The sequence below is a fragment of the Lemur catta genome, chromosome 6, assembly GCF_020740605.2.
Source record: "Lemur catta isolate mLemCat1 chromosome 6, mLemCat1.pri, whole genome shotgun sequence".
Lineage (NCBI taxonomy): Eukaryota > Metazoa > Chordata > Mammalia > Primates > Lemuridae > Lemur > Lemur catta.
Genome location: NC_059133.1, coordinates 87,722,209 through 87,739,245, shown reverse-complemented (window position 1 = coordinate 87,739,245; position 17,037 = coordinate 87,722,209). Strand labels below are relative to the sequence as shown.

Below are 17,037 nucleotides of genomic sequence, written 5' to 3'. Positions count from 1 at the left end.
CCGGCGACCCACCCCGCGCTGGCGGGTGGCAGTGCTGGAGAGAAAGGCTAAGCTACGGGTAAAAGCGGAGAAGGGCTGGCTTGTCCCCCTGGAATTATCATCGGAGCTGCTACAACCTCGCTGGCGAGACCGTGCCCTCGGCGGGGAAGGCACACCTGGCTCCCTCCGGGAGGTGACAGCCCGCAGGGCGGGTGAGGAGCGGTCTCCGCCGCCCATGCCCTTCAGCCCTAGCCCTGGGACCGGCCCGAGCGCGCGTCCCTCCGAGGTGGGCTCCCCACGCCCATTTCAGGGGTGACTGTGCCTCTGACGTCAGAAGCCTTCTGGTTCATTCCCTGGCACGGGGACTGTATTTTCATAACAGCACGAAGTGCCGTGGAACTGGAATGGGCGTGTCCTTTCCCCTGGCCCGCCCCCCCCCGCCCCCTGTCCCAGCGCTCACCCCCGGCGCGCCCCCTCCCTCCCGCGACGGCCGCCTTTATAAACCGCGCGGGAGGCCGAGGGCGGGATCGCGGCCCCAGGGCTCCCCCGGCACCGAGGGGCTCGCGCGCTGCCGGCCCTCTTACGCGCGGGAAGCGGCGCCAAGTTCACGGCCAAAGCCCAGGCACGGGGGTAAGTGAGGTGGACGGAGCCCAGAGCGCGCCGGGCCTCCAGATTTAAATCGCCAGGGAGAGCGGGACATTGGGAGGGCAGGGCAGAAGGGGAGCGAAATCCTAGTAATGGAATACAGCTGGCTATGGGGGGGGGGGGAGAACCCAGGAAAACGATTCCTCTGGTTTAACTCAACTTAGAAGTTTTTTTTTTCCGGGCCTCCCAGGCTAAGATAGGGGTAGAGAGCAAAAAGATAATCAGGGTAATAGTTTCAGCTGAAACACATTCTACGAACTTCGAGTAGGTGGAATCCGACCAGGCAGGGATCATTTTGGGGGAAGAGAAGAGAAAGAGAAAGATCTCAGAGGAAGGGGGGCGCTGGGGGTGGAGAGGGAGTGGGAGTCTAGGGCTGGGGGCAGGCGGAGGGAGATGGTGACAGCTGCTACTTTACCCAGTGCCTTTCTGAATGTGGGAACGGAGATGCAGAAGCCACCCCTTTCCTCTGGACGGCTGGGTGGTCGGCCCCATTCTGGTGTCCCTCGACTTGCTCAGGAATCCGGGCAGATGGAAGTTGAATGTAGCTAAGAGCCCACCTTCCACCACCAACTGCAGACGGGACTTGGGAACAGCCTGAACGCTGTTCAGATTGGTCCCTGAAACATCCATGGGAAAGGCTGCAAAGAGCCTGCTCAGTGCTGAGGAGTTGGAAGGGTTTTCATTCCTGACATCTTTGCAGGCTCCACAGAGGCTTTTGTAAACACCCCACCTGTTGAAGGTTCCGCTGCATCAGTTACCTACGGCAGCGGGTTCATTCCTGAAGGGGAGTTTCTTAGCCACTTCAGACACGATGGGCTGGGGCCTCGAGAGGGGTGAGACTGGAGGTCAGCACTGCGGCCTCCAGGTCTGTGTGCTGGGTGCCACGGGGACCGGGTAGGAATGAGGGGGAGGAAGGGTCAGGAGAGGTGCTACCCGGGAGACAGAAGTGGCTCCTCCAAGGGCATGGGGAGGCGAGGGCTTCAAGGGCAGAATGGAATGAGCAGAACTGTTGGTTGCCTGGAACGAGCTCTCAACCTTGAGTCAGGAAGCCTGAGTTCCCCTCCCGGCGCTGCAGAAACTCTGATCAGGCCAGGGCCCGGCCTCGAGTTCCCTATGATGATGGATCTTGGGGAGGCCCCCAAGCTCCTTTCTTGTGTTTAGATTCCAGCCCCTCTGTATCTGCACGGGTCCCCTTGGGAGTCCTCCTTAGAACCTGCCTTATTGTATTTCATTCTGTACTGGTAATTGAAGATAACAGGGTATGGAGAACAATTTTGGCTGTGTGATTTTACTCTTCTCATTCTGGGTCCGCTGCTATTTAAAATCCAGATGAAGCTGGGGAAATGGTACGGTGGTACAGTAAACAAAAAATCGAATAGTGTTTTTGCTTAAAGACTCCTTGACTTTCTGGGTAATTCAGGGTATTTGTTTCTATTTTTATTCTTATTTTTATTGCATTGTGGTCAAAATATACGGTCTGTAAATTTCTTATTTTAGAATTCCAGATTTTTCTTTATATTCTAAATATGCTCATTTTTTGGGTAAATGTTCCATGACCACTTAAATAGAAGCAATCATATAGAGCAAACTATGTAAGGATGGCAAACTGGTCCATTGGCTAAATATGGTCTAGAGCCTCTTTTTGTAAATAAAGTTTTACTGAAACACTGCAATGCTCATTTGTGTATATATTATCTATGGCTGCTTGCATGCTACAAACGTATGGCTTGCAAAGCCTAAACTACTTATTATCTGGCTCTTTACAAAAAATGTTTGCTGATTGCTGATACAGAGGATCTGATTATATGATTAATAATGGAGATCTAATAAGATATGAAGATAGAGAATATTTCCATTAAAGTATTCATAGAACATTTATAGAAGTTCACCATGTTATTATTCATTTTGTGTATTTTACCTGCCAAGGACTGATAAGGAAGTCTTAAAGTCTTATATAACTATAGTATTTCCCCTTGTATTTCCAATAGTTTTTGTTTTATGTATTTTGGTGCTATATTATTAGGTGCATAAAAGTTTGTGATGGTTTTATCTTCTGTGTGGAGTATCTCTATTATAAAAAAAACTTTTTGGTCCATCATATAATATCTTTTTGCCTTGATTACAACTTTGTGATATTAAAACCTCAATTCCTGCTTAACTCTTTTTATCTTGAGCAAGCTATTTAGCTTTGTGTCTGACACATAATACCTGGTAAATAAATATTATCTATCAGTATTTCTTCTTTGTTCATTTATTTTTATTTTTTTCCTTCTTTTTGCTTTTAATCTTTCTGAATACCTTGTTTTTGGTTAGGTTCTTATAGGTATAATATAGTTTAGTTTAATTTAGTCTTTTTTTCAAAACAAAAAAGTTACCATTTATATTTATTGTAATAATAGTTACTTGTCATTGTCATTTAATTTTAAGTCATATGGTCTATTCTTCTTCAACCTCTCCTCCATTAGACAGTATATATTGTAGTTTTAGATCTACCAGGCAACTGAATAGGTGGTTCGACCATTCTCAGGGCTTAGAAACACAAACTTGTGAGGACAGATGATCAGTTTAGCTTTAAACTTGTTGAATCCAATGAATTAATATATTGAAATAAAATATTTAAATGAAGGGATCTTTGAGAGCTTTAAGATAGTATACCAGTAGAGGACTTCATTTTATTTTCCTATTTTCTGGAAATTTGATTTCTTAGAATTCTGGGCCTAAGAGATATTTGGAAGCTTCACTCAAAATATTAAGCTTTATTTTAAAAAAAGATTTCCAGTATTTTATTTTATGTTCACATTAAGCTAAAGTCTACATTCTTTGTTTAGAATAAGAGGAAGTTGGTAATACCCTCAGGAAACTACCTGAAAGTGCAGAAATGAGAAAAACGCTATTGTTATACATGTTTTGATCTGCCAAGGGTGCTATGATGATTTAATTTCTCTTAGTTACTACATAGAAACTCAATTCAGTGATGTTATTCAGCTGTTATTCATAAGTTGTTGCCATGATGCATCACTTTTATGTCATCAGAACTGGGATGGCTACCCAGAACAGGGGATCCTGGAGATTTCCCTGTAGACACTTCCCATTCATAACTAATCCTTTATCAAGGGCAGAGAAATTTCTGTGGGACTCTCCCTTAGAAGAGCTTAGCCTGAATAGAAATATGAGGATTAGCATCAGCTCATATTCATCTTAAAAATTTTTCCTCCCTATTACTCACACTTGCTAATAAATAACTTGCTTTGGGTAAATATTCAGCCTTCAGTCTTAGTCCAGAACATTTTCTCAGCAATGACTGCAGAGAGCACATGGTGAGGGGGATACCAACAAATAGAAGAATTACTCTATTTTCCTAAGAAGTTTGCTATCCAATAGGTTAGTCAGCACTGATATTAATGTAGAATATATAAATATCTATGGGAAAATATGAGTGCCAAGAAGTACTTAACTGTAAAAACTATGAAGAAATCTACAAATTTAGAATGAGATGGGATTAATAATAATAATTTAAAAAACTCTTGATAGAGGTTAAGTTTTGGGCTCAGTTTGAAAAAATTGGTTAAATGGATTGTGAACAGGAGGGAGAGGAGCTTTCTGGTTAGAATAATGCGTGTATTGAGGCAAAGAGCATGACTTCATACGAGATCATGAAAGAACCCAAATTCCCTTCCAGAGAGAAAATACAGTACTGTGGGAGGACTTGCTTGCCTTGCATAGAGGTGGAGATGGGCGTGAGGAAGGACGGGACAGTGGGTCGGAGATTGGAGAAGAGCTTGAAGTTCAAATTGAGGCTGAATCTGTCTTAACAGACAAAAGGAGCTGAAGTGCTTCCTAACTGCGGAATCTGAAGGTCCCTTCCCAGGCCCACTCTTCTTTGCTCCCCTTGCAGTATTTGCCTCCACCTGGGCTTTTTTTGGTTGTTGCTGTTGTTGCTAAACTTCTGACGGCTTCTTGTTAACATCCTTTGCCGATCCCAACTTAGATGAGGTGGTGTTCCCTGTGCATCTGTCCTTGGTTTCCTGTGTGATCTTTTCTTCTCTCAAGGCTTCAGATGCCACCTCTGGGCTGACGACTGTCAGTCTGTGCTTATAGCCCAAACTGCTCCTGAGCACCAGACCCACATGTCCATGTGCACAACCTAGTGTCTAGGGACCTCGCTTTTAAGAGCCATGTAATTCTGTGCAAGTTATTTAATTTCTTTGTGCCTCAGTTTCCTCAATTGTAAAAAGGGGACATAATCCCAGGTTTGTTGTGAGGATTAAATGCAGCAGTGCATGGCCCCGTGAACTCTCAGGAGGCCGTAACTCTTGCTATTCCCAGATAGCTCCACTCCTACCCACCCGGCACTGCACACCTGCTCCCTCGTGCATTCTGGGTAGGCATTGGCCGTGTGTCAGGCTAGGCTGGCGGCCGGAGAGAATGTCTAACGACTCAGTCCCCGCCTGCACAGAGCCGTCCAGTCTAGAGGGAGACAGACTTACACACGCACAGGCACTGGCAGGGCCTACCCCTCAGGGTGGGAAAAGCTGAGGATGTCTGGGAATTCCTGAGATGTCTCTCACTAGACTGGAGCATCAAGGAAAACATCCTGGAAGAAGGAAACTGAGTCAAGTGAAGGGGGCAGGGAATGAGGAGGCGGGGGAGGGTGTTCCATGCAGATGGGACAGCGCGTTTGAAGTGAGATAGTGGGGCTTGTTTGGAGGGGTGACAAGAAGTTCGCATTGGGCATGGGCAGGAGGGGGGTGGCAGGGCGTGAGGCCGGGGAGGTTGGCAGGGCAGAGGGTGCAGAGCCTGATGCTTTGTGTGCAGGTCTCTGGCTCCTCCCCCGGCTGCAGGCAGGAGGCCCAGAGAGGACAGGACACGGATAGGTAAGGCTTCCGAAGGGGTCCAGGGAGAGAGGCTGGTGGCCTGACTTAGGCGTGGGGAGAAGTGGCATATTTAAGAGATATCGCAGGGGTGGTACTGCTAGGACTTGGATGATGGGTTTGCTAGTGAGGCATAGGGACTTCTGAAGCCATTTCTCAACTTGGTGGTAGATCATAAGGCAGCTTTTAGGGCTACTGCCGTGGGTCCACAGTGGGGAGACCCCTGGGGAGGCCACCTGAGCCACTTTCTTGTCTTCTCGTGAAGGCTCTCCTTTCCTGCCATGTCCACCGCGGCGGAGCACACACAGCCCGAGCATACTGTCGTTTCCCCTTTGACATGTGCAGGAGTTTGAGGTGTGCACAGCTCTGTGCAGCTGGAGCAACTCACAAGGACAGACTGCTCCTGAGCTGATTTAACCCACACTCAAAGCGTAAGGCACCACCAAGGCTGATGTCACCTGCATTTCAAATCAGCACGTCCTTCCTGGCCTGGAAGTTATTCGTAATGGACAGAGGGGCTGTGCAGTGTTAAAACCTGTGGCTTTGGAGTTTGAATTTGTGTTGGAATCCTGGCCCTTCCACTTACCAGCTCTGGGACTGTGGGTGAGTCGGCTTGGGAGTCAGTTGCTGCCATTGTAGGACGAGGATAATAATATGAGCTGTATCACAAGGCTGTCCTGAGGATTAAGTGAGTAAAGTGCATAAATCCATGTCTGATCCAGGGTGAGAACAAGCTATGAGACCTCTCCTTCCTTTCTGTGCTAAGAGTAAGTTCTTTCTCTCCTCCCACATTGGGTCTCTGTAGGAGCAAGTCTTTTCTTGCTTGGACTGTAGGTCTCCCTTCCCTGTGGTCACAAATGATGTCCACACAACCACGAGTCTCATTCTTGTTTCTCCTTCTCGCTCCAGCCCTTTGGTTCTCCTCTCAGGTTGTTGCTCTGGCTCCTGGCAGTTCTCTTTCCCAAATGCCGATCGCTTCCCTTGACCTTCTCAAACACTGCTTTGTAGAAATCCTTTTTGGGTTTTCAGCATCCTGTCCTTCCCTTCCAGCCACCTGGTGTCTGTCCCCCACCCAGCCATTCTCTGGGCAGCACAGCACCTTTTCAGGCAGATGTGCTTATTACTCACCCTGGCGAGTGTCACTGTCCTCTGATGAGATTCAAAGCGCTTAGGACGTTTAGACGTGTTGAGCAAGGGCGGGGGGAGTCAGGCTGGGGAGGGGGTGGAGGAGGGTTCATAGTGGTGAGTTAAGAATGATAATTCCAAAAAATTTAGTCAACCAGATAAAAAATATTTACTAAGAAGTTTTTTTTTTTTTAAAGACATTTGTGAAAGAATTGGGAAATAGGAACCCTTACTGGATATTTGACATTAAAAATTATTGTTAGCTTAGGTGTAGTTAAGAAGGAGGTTTCATCTTTTAGAGAGACATACTAAAGCATTTATGGATAAAATTATATGATGTCTGGGATTTGCTTAAAAAATAATCTAGTAAATAAGGTGGAGAATGTAAAGGAAGCAAAACTGGCCATGCAGTGACAATTTTTGAAACCAAGTGAAGGATACGCGGGCCTCCATTATAAAAATGTCTATAATAAAAACTTTGAAAAGTTTTCTTGTTTTTTAAATAATATTTTGAAGGCACTTCAGGGACTGTTTCTGCGTCTCCCTGCATTATCAGGAGGTGGAGGTGAACTTTAGGGAAGTTGATTTTCTCCTCTGTCCACATTTGTTACCATTGATCTTGGTGGAGCTGGTCTGTGGGTGCCAGGAGGCCCCCTGCATAGCTGCATGAGAAGCGAGGGGCCTGTAGGTCCAAGTGTCTGCCTTACTGTCCCTCTGTCTAGCACCGGACCTGTCCTTCAGGCCAGAACCTCATCAATCTCTGTCAAGATTTAGAGTTACCAGGTTGGAAGTCCTTTGTAATTATCAGGTATTTACGATCACAGCCACTTGTCCACAAACAGTAATACCTTGCAGGGTGGGGAAGGAGCAATTGGCAGGGAGGGGCGAGGAGAATGAGAGAACTAAGGGAAGAAAATACCTTTCCTGCTAGACACCACCCTTGTGAGTAATGGGAGAGGGTGTGGAGAAATGAAATGAAGTGCACAGGGCCTGGGTCCCTTCCCTTGGCGGGGCTGCCCCGGAATGAGACAAGGTTCTTCCTCTTCCACATTCACGGTGTTCTACCTCCACTTCCCCATACCACCGAGAGTGGACGTTGTAGGCAAAACAGATCAGACTTGGGGTACTTATATTTCAGGAGTCGGCCTGTTTCTGAACCTCATTTGCCTTCTTTTTCCGCCTGTCTGCACCGCCCTGTAGAGGTGGAACATACCCACTCTGTTCTGCTTGTGGCGGGGATGGCTGTGGGGCACCTTCCAGGAGGGCAGAGTGTGCAGGTGTCAGAGCCACGGGGAGCAAAGGTGGTGAGAAGCCTGTGGCCATAGTGGCAGACGATACCCACCTGTCTCTTCCACTATGGTGAGGAATATGTGTTTTCCCCTTTACCACTGAGTGCCTTGCACAGTGATCAGTACATGGTGGTACTCAGTAAATACGTGTCTAATGAATGACTATACAAAATAAAGTTCAGCTTGGAGAGCCAAATTTCATTAAAAAGTCAGGAAGGTAGATTTAAGCTATATCTGGTATTATTTTACTCTCACACACCACATACAATATTCTTTTTTTTTTTTTTTTTCTGAGACAGAGTCTCACTCTGTTGCCCAGGCTAGAGTGCCATGGTATCAGCCTAGCTCACAGCAACCTCAAACTCCTGGGCTCAAGCAATCCTTCTGCCTCAGCCTCCTGAGTAGCTGGGATTACAGGCATGTGTCACCATGCCCGGCTAAGTTTTTCCATATAGCTGTCCAGATCATTTCTTTCTATTTTTAGTAGAGACGGGGTCTTGCTCTTGCTCAGGCTGGTCTCGAACTCCTGAGCTCGAGCGATCCTCCCGCCTCGGCCTCTCAGAGTGCTAGGATTATAGGCGTGAGCCACCGCTCCTGGCCTTACACACAATATTCTGACATATACAAAGTATGCATTCATATATACATATGCACGTGTTATTATAGCATATGTACATATACAATGTATAATTTTGTCCTAGTTGCTATATGGATAAAATGATTTTGGTACAACAGCTAGCTCATTGAATTGGAAAGATGATTTTGCATTTCTAAGGGAGGCAGGTGTTTGAGTTCTCTCTACATCGAGGAGAATGCTCATTTGCCTTCCATGGTGACCGATGGCTCATTTTGCATCCTGCTGTGCTGCTCTCTGCCTTGTGACTTGATCTTGAAGAGACAGGTTGGATAAGGGGAGGTGTTCTTTTTTGCCTGGGTTGAGCCCAGTACCCCACAGTGGTTTGTAAGTGTCTGTGGGTATCTGGTGAAGAAACAGAGTTGTTTTTTCTGCTCTAAGGAAAGAGGCAGGATTCAGCTGATACTTTGTAGCCTTTCCTGCTCCTGGTTCCCAGCCCTTCCTCTTGTTCCTGATTTCTTGCTGCCCATTCTCTGATCCTATTTGGCACTGGAGGAGGTAAGAGCTTTCCCTGAGCTTGTGTGTGGAGGAGGCCTTGGCGAGCCTTCCCCTCCACTGACTCTGGCCCCTTTCCTGCCAGACCATAGTTCTCTTCTGGTCCATTCAGAACCTCTCACCATCATCTGAGCAACCCTGTTGGGGAAAATAAAAACTAAAGAAAAAAAATTCCATGCACAAACAGCATACAACAAAACAAGAGGAATAGTGTGGTAGAAACTTATAAGCAGTAAAATAATTCAGATAAAATTTATTGTTTGCAGAGAAACTGTTCTAGACTACAGTCTAGAAATGTTGAACTTCAACATCTTACCCAACATTGACTTGGGAATTTGAGAACCATCCGTTTTGAGGAAATGTGGAAACTCCTTTCTCTTTTCCAATTTTCCAATTTCCCAATTTATTTTCCCATTCATGCCCCGAATCCCTAGGATTTAGATTTCACGAGGGTTGCAAACATTTGGATCTAAAATTCACATGGAGGTTGTGGGAGCAGAGAAAGAAGCCTTTCCCCTGAGAAATAAGGACAGATATATCAGAAGTAGCCTGTTATACTTCCGGTCAGTTCCTGATTATCCCGAATGGATGAGTAGATCGCCTGCTTTGTGGATCATCTATCACTTGGGAGCTCCTACCCTTCCTGGGCTGAACTAAGAGTGTGGAATAGGCCCATAATGGAGCATGTGATGAGGGAAGGGAGAGAGAGAGAGACAGACAGAGAGAGAGAGAAAGAGAGGGGGAGAAGATCTCAGATTGCATTTTAAGGCCAGCTAGAATTCACTGGAGAGGTGACACCTAGAGTCGTTGAAAGCATGGGTCCTGGAGCCAGACAACCTGGATTCAAATCCTTGCTCTGCCATTTCCTGGCTGTAGATGTTGGGCAAGTAACTTGACCCCTCTCTGCCTCAGTTTCCTCATCTGTAAAATAGGGCTAATAATTTTTATCTCTTAGGGTTGCTATGAAAGTAAACTAATCTATGTATCTATATATATATGATGATTAGAGGTAAAAATCCAACCCATAGTAAAAAAAAAAAATGAACGGGTTAGCTATTAGTAATAGTTTTTGCTGGATTACCTGCTGTTTTTGTATCATCCAGGACTTCCTTCCTTACTGGTGGCTAATTTAGAGCTGGTTATGACAGGGAAGACTCCTTACATAACTTTCTGGAATTGGTAGAGCCATCTTTAAAAATCTTAAGAGGAGGGGAAAAAATCCCTTCTAACAAGAGACCACAGAGCCTAAGAAGAGCATCCAGCAGCTTAGAAGTGAATTTTTGTTTTCTGTAGAAAAATCTGCAGTTTGGGTAACTCCTCTCTATGAGAGAATGGGATGCTTACAACCGATATCTGAAATGGGGTCAAAGGTGGAGCAAACTTGACACTGCTAAATTATGATTAAAGTGTTAACTTTAAGATTAAATTAGTCCACGTTCACTAATTCCTAAGGAAACACTACCCCAAAATACCAGGAGCCCTGGCGGTTTATTTGTATTATTATGTCTTTTGAAATTAGGCTCTGAAACACCTTCTCAGAGCATTAGGCCCTCTGGCTTCAAGGTAAATATTAATATAGTTAAATTGTGGGGAGGGAAATAGGAGCTTTGTTCCTTCCCTTCATCAATCCTTAGAAGTTGCCACGAGAGGTAGGGAAAAGTTAGTGGCTTTATCTAATGTAGTAAGGTCAAGGGCAAAACATACAAAATGTTTCCCAAATCCTTTTTTAGTCCTCTGTGTCTGAGGACTGTTCTAAGAGATTCACCACCCTCCCCCCTCTACTTTCCTGCAGGACGGAAATGGCTATGACGGCTCCCAGTGGTTGCCGCCAAGGCCTGGACTCCAGGTACCACAGACTTTGTGATATTGGTGAGAGTTGGGGCATCGTCCTGGAAACGTTGGCTGCAGTTGGGGCTGTGACCTCGGTGGCCTTCATGCTCGCTCTCCTGGCCCTCGTCTGCAAGGTGCAGGACTCCAGCAGGCGGAATATGCTCCCGACCCAGTTCCTCTTCCTCCTGGGTGTGCTGGGGGTCTTTGGCCTCACCTTTGCCTTCATCATCAGACTGGATGGGGGCACGGGGCCCACGCGCTTCTTCCTCTTTGGGATCCTCTTCTCCATCTGCTTCTCTTGCCTCCTGGCTCATGCGGTCAACTTGACAAAGTTAGTCCGTGGAAGGAAGCCCCTCTCCACGCTGGTGACTCTGGGCCTGGCAGTGGGCTTCAGCCTGGTACAGGACGTCATTGCTGTTGAATATGTCGTCCTGACCATGAACAGGACCAATGTCAATGTCTTTGCTGAGCTTTCTGCTCCTCGTCGCAATGAAGACTTTGTGCTGCTGCTCATCTATGTCCTCCTCTTGATGGTGCTGACCTTCTTCATGTCCTCCTTCGCCTTCTGTGGATCCTTCACTGGCTGGAAGAGACATGGGGCCCACATCTGCCTCACCACGCTCCTCTCTGCGGCCATCTGGGTGGTATGGATCGCCTTGCTCTTGATTCCTGCCTTCGAGGAAAAGTGGGATGACACCATCCTCAGCTCCGCCTTGGTGGCCAATGGCTGGGTTTTCCTGTTGGCTTATGTGATACCCGAGTTTCAGCTGCTCACAAAGCAACGAAACCCCATGGATTACCCTGTCGAGGATGCTTTTTGTAAACCACAACTCATGAAGAAGAGCTATGGTGTAGAGAACAGAGCCTACTCTCAAGAGGAAATCACCCAAGGTATGAAGCCTGGTTGGGGGAAGAACCCCATGTAGAAAGATGAGAGAGAATCATAGGATATTATAACTATAGGGAACATGCAAGATTTTCCAGATTGTACCCCTGATAGAATAGATAAGTTCCCCAAGGCTCAGGTCTTGCTTCAAATCATCCAGCCAGTTAGAGATGAGTAGAACCAGAAGCTGGCCTCTAGAATCTTAATTTAGTACTTTCTACTCATGGGACAGACAGGGGAAGCCCCTCCCCACCTCTCCTTGTCTGTGGTGTAATTTCCAGTAGGGTGGAACACCAGGGAGGTTCCTCTCAATCAAAACAAGATGGAGCAAAGAAATCGAAAAAGAGTGACTAGAAAAATTCTAGCGATATCTAGTGATAAGTAGGTGAGATCGTGTTCTTTACAAAAGATAACTAGGCATTCCTTCCAGAAATGGGGAGCCTTTGTAGATTTGAGTGCCTAAAGCCAAGCCATGATTTCCTGCAGTGATGACAGGGCAGAGAAGGGAGAAAGCCCTTTTATCATGACCATCTGGTTTAGCACCGAGAGCCACATTTTATTGCGTGTCTCTGGGCCCATGGGAGGGAAGAGATCATAACTGACATAAAAGAGTCAAATGATTTCCCTCTTGCCTGGATTTATGAAGCCAGGTGTTCCAGTGTTGTTCCTGTAAAAAAAAAAAAAAAAAAATTGCTAAACTGAGAGCCAGAAACTGCCCCTTGCCCAGAGGGATCCATTCCTTGGTCTCCAGGGTTTACATTGGTCTCTGAGTCTAATCACAGGAGGTGGAAGGTTCTGGGCCAGGAGTGAGGGACGCCCAGGCCAGGTTCTAGGCTCCAGCCGACAGGAAGTCTGTTCTCTGCTCTTAGAGCCTGAGGGGTAACACTTCCTGGTGTTTTTCATGTAGCTGGGGGCCTTTCCTGGGCACTGGGAGGTCTGAAGGGAGGGAAGGAGGGCAGCAGGGGGAATTTTACCGGCCCATTCCATCCAGTCCATTTCTGTGGCTTCACTCTGTCATCTCATCTCACTCCTGCACTCCCTGTTGTCATTCCCTGATGGCTCTTCCTTCCCTCTGTTCATTTTGTGGGCCACTGTCAGCTTCCTCTCCCTGAAATGCTTCTCTGGCGCCCACACTTTGCTGCCCATGTTGCCCGCTGGCTCCTGGCAAATCTTCCAGAATCGGAACCAATAACCTCTCCGTCCGAACAAACCAAGTCACTGTACTTTCCTGCCTCTGCCCAGGCTCAAGGTGCTTCTGTCCTCTGCCTGTGTGGCCTCCGTCTTCCCTCTTCCTGCCCCTTTCCGGAGTCAGGCGTTCCTCACTCTCCCCCAGTGATCGCTGTGTCCCGTGCACCTGTGGGACTTTGCAATGCTCTCAGCAGAGTCTGTCTCATTCCGTAGTTATGTGTGTACCTGTCACATTGTCCTTCCTCTCCAGCGTCAGCCACAAGGCAAGGATCATTCTGGTTAATCCTTATATACTCCACAGCATCTTACATACATTAATAGAAGCTTAAGTATTTGTTGAGCAAACTGGGCAGGTAAGTTTGGTGGGAAATAAATGAATTGCCTTAAATTGCATTCATGATGATTGCATGTGTTTACCTTTCTGTTCCCAAGTTTCCAAACTTCTGATTTTCCCAAAATGCACACAAAACAGTTGCCCCTAAATTCTGCCCCTTCCCAAAGACAGTGATATGAGTATATATGTTTTCCTTGTCAGGCAGTTAAGGAAGTAGGTAAATCTCCAATGAGGTTCACTCTGAGTACACCTGTGACCAGATCTATATCTGAAAAGACTTTTTATTTTTTATGACATTTCAAATGTGCTTTTGAAGGTCCTAGGATACGGTGGGGCTTTGGTGAAGTTTTGGAAAGGGGTTTCCCTGGTGATCATAGTTATTCAGTTATTCAACCAATATTGTGCTTACTTTGTCCTGGGCTTGAGGACATAGTCCCTCCCTGCAATAAACTTAAAGTCGACTGGAGAAAGGTAGTTAAACAGACAAGATGTCACACTGAGAGAAGAGGTACAAACGGAGTGAGTGCAGGTCGGTGCCCCTAATTCTTTAATTTCTCCTCTCCCTGTTTCAGGTCTTGAAGAGATGGGGGACACACTCTATGCCCCGTATTCCACCCATTTTCAGCTACAGGTAAATGGTCTTTCTCCTTTTCATCAATGGCATCAGCCCCAGGAATGTTTGTCCTTTGGAAACAGATGATGTCACCATTGTGATGGCCCCTAATTGGCCGCCTGGAGAGGATGCTGGGTGTTTTTCCCTGTAATCTGCCCCCTGGGGCTGGGGGGCCAGAACAGGTGCAGCACAGGGAGGAGTTACGGGAGGGCTTGGGAGAGGGGAAGGGAATTAGCCTCCTGCCCAGACCGCAGATCTGCTGAAATGGCTGGGAACTGGGGGGCTTTAATGATATGGTTGCTTCTTTTTCAGAATCGGCCTCCCCAAAAGGATTTCTCCATCCCACGGGCCCAGGCGCCGGCCAGCCCTTACAACAACTACGAAGGAAGGAAAGAGGACAGTTAGCTCTGCTCCGGAGAGTGGGATGAACACAGCCAGGCGGAAGACCCAGCCGGGAGCTCAAAGGGATGTGGGCCAGATCTCGAGTCTTCTAAGAAAACTGTGCAGAACGCTATGGGAACAGCTGCCCCTCCCCAGCCTCAACCACCGTCTTCCCACACTGGGCAGATGTGGGCTAATGCCACTCGGGTTCTTAGCAGCATCGTAGTATTTTTCCTTTGTTTCATGCTTAGGACACATCTGTTAAGTGGGCGTCTCAGGCAACTCAGGGTTACACTTGCTATTCCTGTCATTTTACATGGACGAAAGGTCTGGTCATCTGACCACACACCGGCTCGCTCAGCTTTAGGGGCCAACTCCTCTAACCCAAGGTGGACTTTGTGAGGATCGTTTGTCCCAGAGCAGAACTGCAGGTCTGAGCAAAACCAGCAAAGGCCGGTCTCAGCCCAGCCTGCCTAAATCTACACTGGAAACCAACTTCCTGGCACCGTCCCCTTCCCTTGCCCTCTTGCCTGGGTAGGAGAGGCTAAAGGTCACCCTAAACATCCTCATCTCTATGGCCCTGAATAGTCTTTGGAAGGGCCCTGCAGCTCCCCAGCACAGTTCACAGGTCACCCCTCTCTTCTTGCACCAACTCCAAACTTCATCTTCTCCATGGACTTTACCAGGAGTTCTTCCTGCAGACTTCACTAGCGAGGACAGGCCCACCTGCTCCTGGCCAGGAGAATTTGTGCGCTGTTCTTGCTCTAAATCCCTGCCCTCCTCCCGTCTCCTTGCTCCGCAGCCTCTGTACATAGATTCACACTGTATTTATCTCCTGCATTCTGTAAGCAGCCATCGTCTACTAACGGAGGAGTGTTCCTGGTTGTAATCAGTTACTCCCCTGGATTTGCAATAAAGATGTGGTGGCAACTCTGTCGTGGTGGTGGCAGCAGTGTTGGGTGTTAGGCACCAAGGGAGAGACCACGGCCTACCCTGGGGGTTACATGTTGAAGCTGAAGTTCAAGGTTCAGTTCCCCTGGTTTGCATTTGGCCCTTCTCCGTGTGTCTCTCCTTCTTCTGACACCTAAGACAAGTGTGTGTCCCCTGACAATTTTCAAAGCTGTCAACGGTGAGACAGCCAGGGTTGTCATGGGTTCTGAGGTTTTGCTCCAGGCAGGCTGAGGAGTGGCAGCCTTGGAATGGGGTTCGGCAGCCCAAGAAAGACAGGGAAGAGAGACCTCAGAGCCAGTTTCATGTTTCGCCCAAGGTTTAATTATAGGAGAGGACAAATCCAAATCCCTTTGTATTTAACAGAATTAGTTCACAGTATCTCTTGGCAAAGACATGATACCAAACAATTATTATTAATATTTACTTAATCCAAGAAACAGCTCTGTGGGGCAGAGCAAAAGGAAATCTCTCTTTGGTGGTGGAAAAAAAGAATTGCTATGCACAGAAACACAACAGGATGTAAAAATTCATAGCTGAGCTGGGAGTTCCCTCCTGAGAGCCGGACACTGCTTTTCATCAAAAGGAAGAAGCAGCGTGGGGCAGAGGTGAGGTGGGGCGGAGGTGAACGGGGGACACGCCGAGTTAGGGGTGTTCACGTCCCTCAAGGTTTGCTTGATAGGGTTTGCACTCACAGTAGCCTAGTTTTGTCCTGAAAAGAGAGAATGATTAATAATGATATGGATCCCTCTAGACTATTCTAGCCTTTCCCAAGAGGCATGGCCCAATGAGGTTTGCTGTGAGGAGAAAACAACATGGTTTCACACGTGTTCTGTCATAGCGTAGGTGCCCAAGAAACCCACACTCCCTTCCTTCCCTCTTTCCTTCTCTGGTCTTCGTCCCGCCAACCAAGCAAAGGCAGAGGAGTGAAAGGAAAAACCACAAAACGCTCTGGATCTGGTTTCTTTTTAGGGAAAATGATCTGCTGGGCCTTTGTCGCCTCACGGCTGCCTTGCTTACGTCAGACTCTTCAAACACTGTAGAGGACCTAGAAGTGGCATCTGCCTCTGCACACCTGTTCCTCTTCTAAGCAATAAAGTGGTCTCAGGAGTTCAGACGCGTAGGCCATCATCTCCCTGAATGCTCCTTCTTGCCAGGTGGCAGAATGCTCCCCTGTGAGCAGCACTTGTCACGTCGTGCTTGTTGTCCTCAGGTCTCACACCTTCTGCACATAAGTAAGCTCTTCTGTTTCAGTGTAGACCTCTCAGGGGCCCGACGTTTGGCCTCTGAGAGTCATTGTATTGGAGAAGAGGATTTCGATGTCAAAGGCCTTCCCAGAAGTGCCGCCATCTCCACCGGGGCTGAAGTAGAATGTGCAGATGTGGCCCAGCTGGCCCTGGAGTGCTGCCAGTTGACGGATGGTCGGGAACCAAAGTGGCATCGCCTTTGAGCTGAACGGGTGATGATGAAATAAAACCCAGCAGCTTTTTTCTCATCTTTCCCTGTCAGCCCAAAACAGACTGGGTCCCTCCCTGCCTGTCCCCTAATGCTCAGGCTGTCCACGGCTGCCATACCCCGTGGTTCCACTTGATGGCGGTGACACCTCGGGCATCAGCACTCAGGGCGCCTCACACAAGCAGACATCGGAGGCTGCTTTCCTGTGGGGGAGGCGGAGCGGAGCTGCAGATACTGAGTAGGTTTGAGGCAGCGCACCCCGTTTTCAGAGGCTTGTATTTATGAGCTGCTTGCTCCCTCCCTCCCACCATCTTGGAAGAATTTGCTCTCGGTCTCCTTTGGCAGAGTTGCTTTGCTGTTTGTC

The 17,037-nt window shown here is 47.6% G+C and overlaps 1 protein-coding gene across 1 annotated transcript; it reads left to right on the top strand.

Moving 5' to 3' along the window:
* The first annotated feature begins 490 nt into the window (after positions 1–490).
* GPRC5A (G protein-coupled receptor class C group 5 member A) lies at positions 491–15,203 on the top strand. Its single transcript, XM_045554298.1, has 4 exons — positions 491–609; positions 10,831–11,759; positions 13,849–13,907; positions 14,202–15,203. Exons 2-4 carry the CDS (start codon positions 10,838–10,840, stop codon positions 14,292–14,294), a joined length of 1,074 nt encoding a protein of 357 aa, XP_045410254.1. The 5' UTR covers positions 491–609; positions 10,831–10,837; the 3' UTR covers positions 14,295–15,203.
* The last annotated feature ends 1,834 nt before the right edge of the window (positions 15,204–17,037 follow it).

Excerpts from the sequence above, each read along its gene's own strand:
- GPRC5A (XM_045554298.1), top strand. The coding sequence starts at position 10,838 with ATGGCTATGACGGCTCCCAGTGGTTGCCGCCAAGGCCTGGACTCCAGG. Across the intron at positions 11,760-13,848 it reads TCAAGAGGAAATCACCCAAG|GTCTTGAAGAGATGGGGGAC; the intron begins GTATGAAGCCTG and ends TCCCTGTTTCAG. Across the intron at positions 13,908-14,201 it reads CCACCCATTTTCAGCTACAG|AATCGGCCTCCCCAAAAGGA; the intron begins GTAAATGGTCTT and ends CTTCTTTTTCAG.